General features: G+C 34.0%; 1 protein-coding gene across 1 annotated transcript in view; it reads left to right on the top strand.

The window, feature by feature from the left end:
• Positions 1-14,368, top strand: part of LOC124352886 (putative U5 small nuclear ribonucleoprotein 200 kDa helicase) — a 36,408-nt gene that overhangs the window by 11,098 nt on the left and 10,942 nt on the right. The window contains exons 10-28 of the mRNA XM_046802606.1: positions 16-186; positions 937-1,107; positions 1,796-1,976; positions 2,088-2,203; positions 2,712-2,822; positions 3,144-3,275; positions 3,878-4,107; positions 6,154-6,310; positions 6,775-6,881; positions 7,049-7,148; positions 8,225-8,372; positions 8,524-8,683; positions 8,871-8,999; positions 10,473-10,694; positions 10,781-10,898; positions 12,415-12,553; positions 12,738-12,925; positions 13,036-13,155; positions 13,983-14,195. Of these exons, the coding sequence (XP_046658562.1) occupies positions 16-186; positions 937-1,107; positions 1,796-1,976; positions 2,088-2,203; positions 2,712-2,822; positions 3,144-3,275; positions 3,878-4,107; positions 6,154-6,310; positions 6,775-6,881; positions 7,049-7,148; positions 8,225-8,372; positions 8,524-8,683; positions 8,871-8,999; positions 10,473-10,694; positions 10,781-10,898; positions 12,415-12,553; positions 12,738-12,925; positions 13,036-13,155; positions 13,983-14,195 (2,913 nt within the window). The remainder of the gene's footprint in view (positions 1-15; positions 187-936; positions 1,108-1,795; positions 1,977-2,087; positions 2,204-2,711; positions 2,823-3,143; positions 3,276-3,877; positions 4,108-6,153; positions 6,311-6,774; positions 6,882-7,048; positions 7,149-8,224; positions 8,373-8,523; positions 8,684-8,870; positions 9,000-10,472; positions 10,695-10,780; positions 10,899-12,414; positions 12,554-12,737; positions 12,926-13,035; positions 13,156-13,982; positions 14,196-14,368) is intronic.

The following is a 14,368-nucleotide window of genomic DNA, read 5'->3' as shown; positions in this document are numbered from 1 at the left end:
TTTGAAATGTCACAGAGACTCAGTTCATACAACCTGACAGTATCCGAGCTGACGGGAGATCATCAGCTGACTAGAGAGCAGATCCAGGCCACCCAGGTAATTGTGTGTACCCCGGAGAAGTGGGATATCATCACGAGGAAGGGTGGTGAGAAGACGTTCACTCAGCTGGTGCGGCTCGTCATTATTGTAAGTAATAAAATTTGTAATTGTGAATGTAACATGTTGTAACCTAACATGAAATAGAGTGCTTTCCTTTTTTGTCATGAATTTTAATTACTAATGTAGCTGAATACCTTTTTTTGCGGCAACTGGTGATAATCGAGGACATCAGCAACCACCACCAACAGTGACTGTTATGTTTGTAATTGCATGCCATCTTGTTTTTATCTGACGTTTCAGCTTGTCTGGCTGAATGGTCAGACAGTAAATTTTCTTTTTTAGTGTTTTTGCTTTGTCTGAAGCATAATATATAAGTATAAACATCTAATAGAGTTTATCATCATTCATTGGCTAAGTAATGCTGTTCGATATTCTGTTCACTTTTTTGAATTAATTAGGTGTATTTAGTATAACTAGGTATTATAAAAGAGTCTGTTCCCGCCTTATTGTTCTGGAGCTGATTTGCTGATGCTGATTAAAAAATCTTTTACCAAGCTTATCTTACTAATAGCTCTTATAGAAATAATTATCCTATCTATATTTCACACATGGAATAATTGCCTAATCTGGTTTTAGACCTTTAGAATAATTTATATAATCTATGTTTACATTGTGTTAGGTTTTTCCATGAACAGTCACATTATTTGAAAAAACAAGAATACTTGTTGATAAAGATTGAGTTAAGGTGTAGTAGCTGTAAATATTTTGATCATTGTAAAAGAATGGTCTGTTAAATAAATTGTTTCATCACATTAATTTGTGCTGAATGGTTGACAGGATGAGATCCATCTGCTGCACGACGAGAGAGGGCCGGTACTGGAGGCTCTGGTGGCTCGGACGATACGCAACATCGAGACTACACAGGAGGATGTGAGACTGGTGGGACTCAGCGCCACTCTACCAAACTACCAGGATGTCGCCACACTGTTGCGCATCAAACCTGAGACTGTGAGTTAGAATAAGCTATCAAATGTGAGCTTTAGTTGTGTATCATTAGCACGCTCTGATGAGTGAAAACTATTCAGAATAATTGTCCTGTTCGCCTGTACTTCTTAAACGAGTAATGACAATAGTTTTATAAAAGTGACAAGTTAGTCCCAAAATGACAGTTGTATTTTAACACAATTATTTTGTTGATATTAAATTTTTTCTCTGTCTGAAATTTGTGGTAGAGCTGTTTTACATTTGTTTCAAAATTGATTGGTTATAAATTATTTTAATTTGTAGATGTGTTATTACAATTATTTTAATTTGTAGATGTGTTATTACATTGATATTTTCATGCTACAATCTAGCTGTACAAGTAATAAATCTATTACAAAATTCTTTATATATTAGTTATCACGAGTCTTGCTGCTTCTGAATTAACTTAAGAATGATACATTTTGTAATTTTGTTTATTGTTTACAATACTAATTTTTATCTCATTACCACTAGAGAGAAAAAATGTAATACAATTTTAAAAAGAATATCAAACAGTTTTTTTTTTAGTGCACAAACATATTATTTTTATAACATTTTTTAATTACATTTCACATAATATAATTACTTTGTTTTTCAATTATAGTGTGGATAATAAAAAAATGTGTTTACAAAATATAAAATAAATTATTTATAATCTACATTGTTTGTGTAGGGCCTGTTCTACTTTGACAACAGTTTCCGTCCTGTGCCCCTGGAGCAGCAGTATATTGGTGTTACAGAGAAGAAAGCCCTCAAACGTTTCCAGGTCATGAACGACATTGTCTATGAGAAGGTCATGGAACATGCTGGTCGCAATCAAGTTCTTGTGTTTGTGCACTCCCGCAAAGAGACCGGTATGTTAAATATTCCATAAAATAATTTATTCATAATTTATCAAACTTATTACTTATTTAATTTTATTCAAACCGTTTAAAATAATAATTAATTTAATTTTCTATTACTAGGTAAAACTGCTCGAGCAATCAGAGATATGTGTCTGGAGAAAGACACCCTTGGGCAGTTTCTGCGGGAAGGCTCTGCCTCAATGGAGGTTCTGAGAACTGAAGCAGAACAAGTCAAGGTAATTTTTTTATGTGAGGGAGGTATTCATAAAAAAACTCCTTAATATAAAGTATTGTGTAAGAAAGTTATTTTCTAACTTTTGGTTTATAGTTGATCAGTAGGTCTGAAATTGTAAAGTTATATTTCATGGCAAATAACAAAAAACTCCTCTTTATAAAGAAATCTTTAGTTCATTGTCCTGAAATATAGTCTAATGTAATGACAATTAAAACATCTTGATTAATTTAATATAAAGTGTTAGCCATTTAAATTTAGTTTGTATTAAATATTTTTATTAAAAAGATCATTTATTACAAAACTGACCATAAACTAGTTACTAGTCAGTTGATTTAAGATCACAGTAACAAATTTTACATCATTTATGACAGTAAACAGTGGGCATTAACACTGTCCAGATTTTTGTTTATTGCTCATTCTGAAAAATGTATTTTTACAGTTAAGCCACTTCATATGTGGGATGGCAAATTCTATGACGGGTTTTACTAATTGGTATTTGGTTTTAACAGAATGGTGAGCTGAAAGACCTTTTGCCATACGGATTTGCAATCCATCACGCTGGTATGACTCGAGTGGACAGGACATTGGTGGAGGATCTGTTTGCTGATCGGCATATTCAGGTTAGTCCATTCAGACTTGACAAGTTTATAAATCCACATTGGTTACTTAAGAGATAAAAATGGTAAACTCTTATCGTGAAATATAAAATAATTGGTTATAAACAAGAATATATTTTTAACTAGTATTTTTATGCAAATTATAAATGTTTACTTTTTAAATAATAACTTCCATAATAAAAAACTCCTAAATAGACATTTTTTGGAGACCATATTTTTGACTTGAATCAATTATAAATGAATTAAAATGAGTTTTCATGTAGCTTCACTAAAGTAGACTCAAGACATTGTTGGTGTTGTGTTCATGTGGAATGTGTATGTTAGGTGCTGGTCTCCACGGCTACTCTGGCTTGGGGTGTGAACTTGCCCGCTCACACAGTCATAATCAAGGGCACACAAGTGTACAATCCCGAGAAGGGAAGATGGGTTGAGTTAGGAGCTCTGGATGTGCTTCAGGTAATGTCTACATTTTGTTTTTGGTTTAAATTTAATATTTAATGAAATACTACTTTTTTTAAATGTAAAGAATCTACATTTTAACTTTCTTATCCATTAATTTTTGGTACGATTTAACGAAACATTGAATGACATAGTTTGTATCACTGAACGTAAAAATTGAAGTAAACCGTAAATATTTTATTTATTAATCTTAAGTTAATTTGGTTTATTTATCTATATATTATTTGTGTGTATTTTAATTTCTTCCAAGAAAAGTAACGATACAAAAATTTACAATAATTATATTTAATAAAATATCATTGTGCTTAATTTATTGTAAAAATGATAAAACATCATTTTGACTAATTTAAAAAAATAAGTGTAAACTATCCAAATACTAAAATTGTTTATATCATTATTGTAACCACATTAATTTCAGTTGTGGCTCTGATGATGATTTCTTTGAAAAAGAAAGGCCTCACAAACATAACAATAAATTATTGGAGTGTTAGTTTATAAATTAATTAAAGAATTCCAGTAAGAAAGGAGCTTCTACTATGTATCTAAACACTTTTCTCAAAAACTAATAGGTCTAATTAGTGAACGGTATCATGTCTCAGATGCTGGGGAGAGCTGGGCGACCACAGTATGACACTAAAGGTGAGGGTATCCTGATCACGAATCACAGCGAGCTGCAGTACTACCTGTCCCTGCTCAACCAGCAGCTGCCCATCGAGTCACAGCTCATCTCAAAGATGCCGGACATGCTCAACGCAGAGATAGTCCTGGGCACCATTCAGAGTGTCAGAGACGCAGTCACTTGGCTCGGCTACACTTACCTCTACATCAGGTCAGTGTCCGACTGAGTTGTATCCATCATGGTTGTTGGTGAGATATCATTTGACCGTACCACTCTGTGATTTGGCACACAACATACTGGCATTAAGCCATTGTGCAGCATATGTGGTGCATTTACATAATTACGAGGTGTGATCAAAAAGTTCCAGGACTGAATTTTTATACATTTATTCATACAACATACAGGTTATTCGAATTTATCTCCTTCAAAGTACTCCCCTTGGGAAGCTACACACTTTTCCCACCGGGGTTTCCACTGATCGAAGGCCCCAGAAAACTTCTTTTGTAAAGGTTTTTAGCAGCTCCGTCGTTTTTTCTTTAATTTCGTCAACTGTTTGAAATCTTCGTCCTTTCAGGGGTCTCTTGAGCTTCGGGAAGAGAAAAAGTCTGCTGGAGCCAGGTCAGGTGAGTAGGGGGGCTGAGGAATGACAGTCATTGCGTTTTTTACACAAAAGTCATGGATAACTAATGTAGAGTGAACAGGAGCATTGTCATGGTGAAGGACCCAATCACCACTTTGCCACAGCTCAGGTCTCTTTCTTCTTACAGCATTACGCAATTTTCTGAGGGGTTCAAGATAAACAAAACGATTAATTGTTTGGCCTTGTGGAAGGAATTCATAGTAGACGACACCTTTACAGTCAAAGAAAACCGTATGCATGACCTTCACATTTGATTTGACTTGACGTGCTTTCTTGGGTCTTGGAGAGCCTTTTGATGTCCATTGTGATGATTGGGCTTTTGTTTCCACATCGTAACCAAAAACCTATGTCTCGTCTCCCGTAATGACATGATCCAAGAAGCTTTTGTCGTCATTTGCCTTTTGAAGAAGTTCCTCAGAAACATGAATTTGGTGTTGTTTTTGGTCTTCAGTCAACAGTATTGGCACAAACTTTGCTGCAACACGACGCCATTGAAGTTTTTCAGTTAAAATTTCCTGACATGACCCAAATGAAATGTTACACTCTTCTGCCATTTCACGGATTGTTAGTCGACGGTCTGATCGTACGAGAGCGTTCACTTTAGCAACATTGTCATCATTGATTGACGTTGAAGGGCGTCCGGAACGAGCATCATCGTCTGTGGATGTTCGGCCATCTTTAAACCTCTTGAACCACTGATGGCAGCATGATCGGCTTAGACATTCTTCACCAAAAGCCTCTTGTAACATCAAAAAGGTTCCAGAAAATGTTTTGTTCATTTTCACACAAACACGTTGCTCCTCTTTCACATTCATTTTCATTAAACAAAACAATAGCCAAACTCTATAAAAACTAATCTCAAACAAACTGTGCTCAGTGATGTTATGATTGATCTGCAAACACAGCTGTGTTACTGTTGAGTCAGGGAATACAATGCTGCCAACCGCATCACTGTGAGACATTGCATTCCCATAGCATATAAAAAGTCCTGGAACTTTTTGATCACACCTTGTATATATTATGTAACTTTTTAAGTAGTAAATATTATCTGAATAAAATAAATTTTATATGGTTGCAAAGTGAACAAAATCAGTATTATTAATATTGAGATTTATTTGGTTTTTTTATTTTAGTTTCTTGTGTCAGCTGATGGCTACAACAGCTATCATGTATGATTATTTGTTGCAGAATGATTATTAGAAGTCGTTATTTAATGCAGGATTCATTTCATTGAATAAACAGTAGAATCATAGTTATTCATCATAGACAACTTTTAATTTAATCATTTACATTAAATAATTAATATAATAATTCATTATTTACCTCTTGCACCTCTTGAAAACAGACAAAACTGAATAGATTAACAAAAAATCCGGAATGGCACTTCCTGTAACAAGGTTGGCAGAAATCTTTATCCCTAAGGGAACTCCATCTACACATCCTCTGCAGTAGACTAAACTTTCGATCAACTCTTTTATCCTAGTATCTTGACACTTGTATTTAGTGATGTGCCATTTTTGGATATATCCATGTGTTTGTTCAGATGTAACAAATCAGTTTTTGCTGTATCCAGTGTAGGTTCAGCTGGAAGTGTTGAAAACCCATATTTGTTGTAGGATGTTGCGGTCACCTCAGCTGTACGCCATCTCAGTTGACAAGGTGAAAGAGGATCCTCTGTTGGAGCAGCACAGAGCAGACTTGGTGCACACTGCGGCCTTACACCTGGAGCGCAGTGGACTGGTCAAGTACGACCGCAAAACCGGACACTTCCAGGTCAGTCTCAAAACATTGGATATACTGCAAATATCATCTGGATATTCGGAAAGTCTTGAGCCTATCTGGGATACACTCAGAGAGGAGTATGTGGCTATTAACTATTTGGAGTAGAGTGAATGAAGGAGATAAATCTTGTTGAATGGCAAGATGTGAGATTCTATTACCAAAAGGGTTGACCTTTTAGTACAGTAATATCAATGTAATAATGTTTACAACATTTTCATCTTAAGGGGTACCTTTACTAGTTTTGATTACATTATTTTAATCAATACTTATTCAAAGTTAGGCACTAATCCAAAGAATTTGACACTTTAAGGGTTAAGATGTTTTGTAAACAGCACTCTAGACTTTATCTTATGTTCTGGGTGAATGTCACTAATGATTAAATCTGAGTACTTTAGTCCTTCATCATTGTTTGTATTGTGGGAGTTGTGAGAGAATGATGAAATGTGTGTTTGCAGGTGACAGAGTTGGGCCGTATCGCAAGTCACTACTATTGCACACATGACACCATGGCCACTTACAACCAACTGCTGAAACCAACGTTAAGTGAGATAGAACTGTTTAGGTGAGTTAATCATCTCATTTAGCCTCCTTTGGTGTCTTAATGAAATGAACATCTGAATGATTATCCTTTTCATTTATAAACATTATTATGAAAAATAATTTAAATTATCTAGTTAGTTTGTATTAGTTACTAAACGAAGGTTTAATAAATTGGTGTTTGATATCCAGGGTGTTCTCGCTGTCAAGTGAGTTCAGGAACATAACTGTCCGTGAGGAGGAGAAGCTGGAACTGCAGAAGTTGATGGAGAGAGTACCTATTCCAATTAAGGTTTGTCCATAAAATGAACAATTTTTATTATTGTTATTGTTTACACCTACCCCTTGAATCCTAGTATTTCAAATCCGTTTAGAAAGCTCATTAACACCTACGCTACAAGTCATACAAATGTTAAAATTAGAAAGGAATACAAGTTTTGTAATAACTATTGATTGACATTTGACAATTCTAAATATGTACTCTAAATCATTTTAATAAAAAAAGATCGAGAAAATACCCTTCTCTCAATACCATGTATTGCTATCATCTGTCTCTACTGGTAGACTAAGTTTTAAAAATATCTTCAAAAAATTTTCAAAATAATAATTTTAAATATATTTCAATTTTGTTAGTATATGTAAGCATGTGTGTTTAGTTCAAAATCTTTGTTTTTCAAACTTTTTCAAATAAAAACGTCAACTTTATAATAAATTTTCATTAATATTTGCTAAACACAAACAACATGAAAAACATGATGGCTATGAAAAACATGACTATGAGTGCTAGTGAGAAGGTAAGAGTACACCATACAACATGTCGTAACAGGCTTCCTTGAGGTTGCATGCAAAATGTCAAACTGACATATCTTGCCACATGAAATTTATATATTTTTGTCCATTAAATTGGGTTTCATATAAGTTTTTAAATAATTAAAAATCTACACAACCAAGTCACTATGAAATTATGTTGTATGTGTTGGGATAATTAGACTACAAGTGTTAATAATAAGTCACCTGTTAGAACTATTTATGGGTGTATTGGTTTTGTTATTGCCATTATGGTTACCCATAAGACTAATGTTAAAATTTTCACTAATAATGTAATTTTATGTTTACATTAACTGAGGTAACTATACAAATTTCATTGTAAGCTAAAAGCTGTTCTGTATCATATGCGGACAATGCAATGGCAATTGCTGTCACAATGTGCATTATGGTTAGCAGTAGGCAAAATGTGACTTGTGTTTAACAGTATTTATAATATTATTAAATTGTATAGCCTTCAGTATACTTTTGCTATGACAGTAATTGAAATGTTGATTATTTTCTTGATTCCGTATTTGATCTATGTATGATAACTATTTGCAGGAAAGCATCGAGGAGTCCAGTGCCAAAGTGAATGTCCTGCTCCAAGCCTACATTTCCCAGTTGAAGCTGGAAGGGTTTGCCCTTATGTCGGACATGGTGTACGTCACCCAGTCAGCTGCCAGGCTTATGAGGGCCATATTTGAAATCGGTTAGTGTTAAATTATTTGAGTCTGAATAATGTCTTTTAAAAATTGTCTAATGCTTTTTGGTTTTGATTAAAATTTAATTATTATGCATGTCACACCATTAATGGAAAACTAGTAAAATCAAATAATTAAAATTGGCTAATATATTTTCAGTGCTTTATCGAGGATGGGCACAGTTGGCAGACAAAGCTCTTTCTCTCTGCAAGATGGTAGACAGACGGATGTGGCAGTCCATGTCCCCGCTGAGACAGTTCCGGAAAATGCCTGAGGAAATTGTCAAGAAAATTGAGAAGAAAAATTTCCCTTGGGAAAGGTTAGTTTTGTGTATTAAATGTTATTAATTCTAAACTTCTTCTCACTTTGTAATGTTCTGGGCTTGTTTATCTGAGAAGTGTTTTGTAAAATGACCAAACATTTCTTTAGTTGTATGAACTAAAGATTATTATTTGTGAATACAGTGGAATATTATAATCTTAATAATAATTGTTTTCTTGTTACAGACTGTACGATCTTGGACCAAATGAAATTGGAGAATTGATCAGGGTCCCCAAACTCGGCAAAACAATCCATAAATATGTTCATCAGTTCCCCAAACTTGACTTGTCAACTCACATCCAACCAATCACAAGGTATATTTTTGAATTTCAGATTAAATAATAATAATCTCAGTTTTCTTATGCAGCTAGTGTCTCAGCGAAGCTTGAAACACGTAGTGTAGCGTTGAATACAATCAGTTTTTAAAGTGTGTAGTGGTCCCATGTTGGCTGTGTCATATTGCTCCAAATCAGTGTTTTAAATAATGATAAAACTTCCAATTCCTACGTCGATGTGTCTTATGATGTGGAAATTGTCTGTAGTGTTGTTGGAAGTATACTGAGTGTTAGTGAAAGTACACGTTATATGTCACTAGCACTAGGTCTATATTTATCTCAGGTTTTAAGTAGGTTAAATGATAGTTCAAATTGAATATCACTGTATTGAAGGCTCTGATAAATATGGTTATTTATATCAGGATAAAGTTCACATAACTTCATCCTGACACACTCGTTGTCTAATGCACGAGTTCACTGGGTTCTCATCAATCACTTTGATTTTAATAAATTTTGAAATGTAATATTCTTTGAGCTAAAGCTTATTTTCTTTACTTACCACACTTCTTTGCAGATGGGATAGTAAATGATATTAAAACAAAGCAAATCACTTTGATGTCAATTTATTTTGATGTGATACAAACAACTAATTGTATTCACTTTGCTTTGTTGTTAATTTATTCACTAAAACAATATCCCATCGCCTGGTTATAACTTTTAATGCACTATTGCACAATTCCGTATTGCATCACTACCAGGTGGATGTACACGAGTACACGTCCTCCCTGCTTCAGCTCTCAAGACAGAAGAAAGATTCTCTCGCCAAAACCCCGCGTATCGGCTCAAACAATGCTCATCCCCTCTCCCATTCAAATCAGCGTCTTCACGATTGAATATAATTGAATTCTTTTCTCATAATTATCAAATTTTATCACGTTCACTATAATTGATCAATTTAAGTCTTTCTATTTTCTTTAACTATTTTTCTATCGCTTTTTATTTAAATTTTTGTAACATGTGCTTTCTGATATCATCAATACGCAAGTCATTTTATCCCACAATTGGTTTTTTTTGCGTAATTTTGTTTGGCACTTTTGTAAAAACGAATTTTGGTTATGTTTAACTCATTTTAATTATTTTAATTTGTTCCCGTATAAAGTTTAACATATTTCTCCATTATTAATTAAATAAATCTCAATTCCGATAACATGTGATTTACTTACGTCACAGTCTGCTAATTCCCTGCGAATATTTAAATGTCGTAATTTGACCTGTCACAGCGTACTCCTACTTTTATATGATATAAGAGCAATCTTAAGTTCTTGATTCTTCAGGTATGGTGGTTATAAAACAACTTGTAGTGAAAAAATCTATGTTTATTTGTAACTATAAAACAAGGAATCAGGATCAACAACTTTATAAGTTATCTGTTATTTATCATTATAATTAACATACAGAAATTAAATTATAGTGATTTTTTTTAAATGGACTAACCCAAGGTTTGGTGTCTAGGTCAACCCTGAGAGTGGAGCTGACTATTACTCCAGACTTTCAGTGGGATGAGAAGATTCATGGAGCCTCTGAGGCTTTCTGGATCCTGGTGGAAGATGTGGACTCAGAGGTGATCCTGCATCACGAGTATTTTCTACTCAAGTCCAAGTACTGCCAGGACGAGCATCTGGTCAAGTTCTTTGTACCAGTATTTGAGCCGCTGCCTCCTCAGTACTTCCTCAGGTACTGTATCGCAGTTAGAATCAAGTTACAGCAAGTTATAGCTTTTGTATTTATCATTATAATCTAAACAAATGGGACTGTTACAGGATTGTGTCGGATCGTTGGATTGGAGCAGAAACCCAACTGCCTGTCTCCTTCAGACATCTGATCTTGCCGGAGAAAAACCTCCCGCCGACCGAGCTTCTGGACTTGCAGCCTCTACCGGTAAATCTTCATAAATATATGTCTAAAATGTTGAACTTTAATAACATTTTAAAGAGATTGAAAACTGAAATAAATTTAACAGTTTTTTATTTTAATAATAACAAGAATTGAAATGACTCGCAAATGGTGGGTTACCTATATATTAAAAATATAATTACAAATTAGTCCATTAACATAAATATTTAGAAACATAGGTGCTTTTCCTTGACTTCATTGACTGTAGTAATTATAAGTTTATTGAGTTGGTACCTACAAATGCAACATTTCTGAGCAGATTATTTAATGTTTTCACTTTACATGCGTAATGCACACTCTCACACACTTCCACACATTTCCATTCAACGATTCATTGGACAATTAAAGGTGGCCAACCTATCGTCTCAGTTTAGTCTGTCAATGATTGCTCCTCATAATGGTACGATTAGTTCTCAGATTACATAGGTTGAAATCAGGAATTTGAGGTTATGTTTTGATATCACGGTCACATCCAAACCTTGTCTGAAGTAATATTGCCACCAGTCTCCAGATGTTTGGTGTCTGAATATCCCCGAGTCAGTTAATAAAGTTTACACATAACAGGTGATTACATTAGTTGAAAGAGCCTGTTTCTTTCAACTAATATTTCCCAACTTTAGAGACCTATATGAATAGATTATAGATGGAAACAAAACAAAGAAACAGTTACTTGCACATTTATAATATTATTAGGATTACTCTATTTTAACAAATAATATTTAGCTATAATTCATACTTTTATATTTATTTTTGCGCATCGCCATTAGTTGGGTGCGTTTATTATTGGTAGCATTGTAAATTCTTTTTAAATAGCGTGGCATCCTTAGCCATGTTTTTTTCTAAAAGGATAAACAAAGATAAAAATAAGGTTCAGATGAAAGTTACTTTGGTTTATATTTTGATTTTACCGAACTGACCTTGTGACTGACAAACTCGTGGTCTCATAATGAAAGTTCGTGCACCGCAGACTTCAGACCTGCAATAACAGGCTGTCTACCCCACGGTAGCACTGGTTGGTAATTGTTTGTTGTTTTTCTGAATTGGATACATTTATTTTCCAAACATCACAAAAAGGGAAATTATTAGGTATATACAATGTTATGTCGACACATTGAAAGACACAGATATATAAACGAAGGAGTATAAAATAGGAGGTAGTAATGATGAATCGTCACCATGTGATCATATTGTATATGTGAATTTCTCACATATACTTAGTGAAAAAATAAATAAAATTAAATATAGCAGCTTGTTTCTATATAAGTATATTTTATATAAACAATTTACAAATTTTATATTTCTCTTTCCTATTTATTCAGTTATGCTTTTATTATATTGAATTGTAAAAGTACTTTATTGTTTTGAATAAACATTTGATTTATTCATTCAGAATGAACACAAAAGTATTGATTTAGATTGTTATAAAAAACACATTGTTTCACTTCAGTTTTTGTTAAATTTGTTTGTTGTGTCACTAACTAATAGTGTGATTGTTGTGCAGGTAACAGCTCTACGGAACCACCAGTTCGAAGCCATGTACGCAGAGAAGTTCCCACAGTTCAACCCTATCCAGACACAGGTGTTTAACGCTGTGTACAACAGTGATGACAACATATTTGTGGGCGCCCCTACCGGCTCTGGTCAGTGTACTCATTTTGTAACTAGTTAATGGTATATAATATTCTGAAATCACTATAATAAAACCTCCATGTCAAACTGACATAAATATTTTTATATTTTTATTTCAATGTAATCTAAGTAAGAGTAAAATAAATATTAAACTGTGAAACCAATTACTGAAGGAATTCTGTTTGGTGTGAACAGGTAAGACGGCCATAGCAGAGTTTGCAGTGCTGCGGTTGTTGACTCAGCACACGGATGGCCGCTGTGTGTATCTGGTACCCAAGGAACCCCTGGCAGAGATCGTGTTCGCTGACTGGCACCACAAGTTTGGCAATACCTTGGGCAAGAAGGTGGTCATGTTAACTGGCGAGACAGGCACCGATCTCAAGGTAACCGGCTGCTAAATTTGGCACTACATTATAAATATGTATAGTATACAATATAGTGTGTGTAGCATAAAGTGTAGAATTTGTGCTTTACAGTTTTTGGGTTTTTGCAGCTCTTGGCCAAAGGCCAGATAATTATCACCACTGCTGAAAAATGGGATGTTCTCTCGAGAAGGTGGAAACAGAGGAAGAACGTACAAAACGTACAGTTGTTCATTGTGGATGAACTTCAAGTAAGCAACCTTTATTTCATTGATTTTTATTCTGCATAAAGATTTTTTTACTGATAGAAGTTTATTTCTTTGTAAAGGAGTTATTGTGTGCACCATTTATACTCCTAGAATTCATAATTGCTTTTAGACATGATAGTAAAGTTCTAGCAGAAAGGTCGAGCTTTTGTCTTGTATAATATAAAGAGTTATTACAACAAAGTAGAATGTCCATTTTGGAGAATAGGCAAAGTTAACCTATCCCATTTTATGGAAATATTTATGCAATTTGAGTAAAGTATCTGTCTTAAAATACTTTTGTTACAGGAACAAATGAGCATTAAAGGGTGAAATCCTTGCTGGGAAACCAAGTTGCTTATGACTTGATATTTAATCCATATTTTCTCCAATTTCTGTGTATTTTGGTTGTCTGTGGTTTGATAATCTTGATCATAGAACAATGTTAGATTTTTTTTAATCAGAGTTATTGCATCCTCAAAAAATCCTTTTTATGATTTCCATTTGTTTCCTATATTTTATTTATTATATACTTATATTTGTATTTGTTTTTTATATTTTTTTTAGTTAGGTAAACATGTACTATTGCGAGAGGATATATATTTAAACATTTTGACTTTGGAAAAGACACTTAGCTCAATCTTAGCAATCATGGTTCCCGATCCATGATATCTATCTCCATAGCTCTATCTCCCAATTCCAGAATTTAATATTAGGAATCATATGAGTTAATTATTAAAGTATCAGGTTCAATTCACTAGATATTTTCAAATGTAATATCTAGAAAAATGAGTAAAATTGAACTGTTTTATAGCTAATAAAATTGTTAACAGCAAATTGGTGGTGAGGATGGGCCTGTACTGGAGGTAGTTTGCTCGCGTATGCGCTACATCTCATCACAGCTCGACAAGCAAGTAAGGATCATTGCTCTCTCTTCTTCGCTGGCAGACGCGCGTGACGCTGCACAGTGGCTGGGCTGCAGTCCCAACACTACCTTCAACTTTCACCCTAGTGTGCGACCTGTGCCACTGGAGCTGCATGTTCAGGTCAGTCTTTTTCTTTTCTGGATGTTAGAAATTAATAACATAATGAACCAAAACGTCTATAAGTGCCATTAATAAAATAGTCCTAATGCAAAATTGTAATATTTTGATCCTACATGTAATCTGTGGGCACGTAATTTTAAATGAAGATACATTATGAGATAATTTAAGATATC

Source organism: Homalodisca vitripennis, chromosome 1 (genome assembly GCF_021130785.1).
Source record: "Homalodisca vitripennis isolate AUS2020 chromosome 1, UT_GWSS_2.1, whole genome shotgun sequence".
Taxonomy (NCBI): domain Eukaryota; kingdom Metazoa; phylum Arthropoda; class Insecta; order Hemiptera; family Cicadellidae; genus Homalodisca; species Homalodisca vitripennis.
This window is presented reverse-complemented; position numbering and strand designations above follow the sequence as displayed.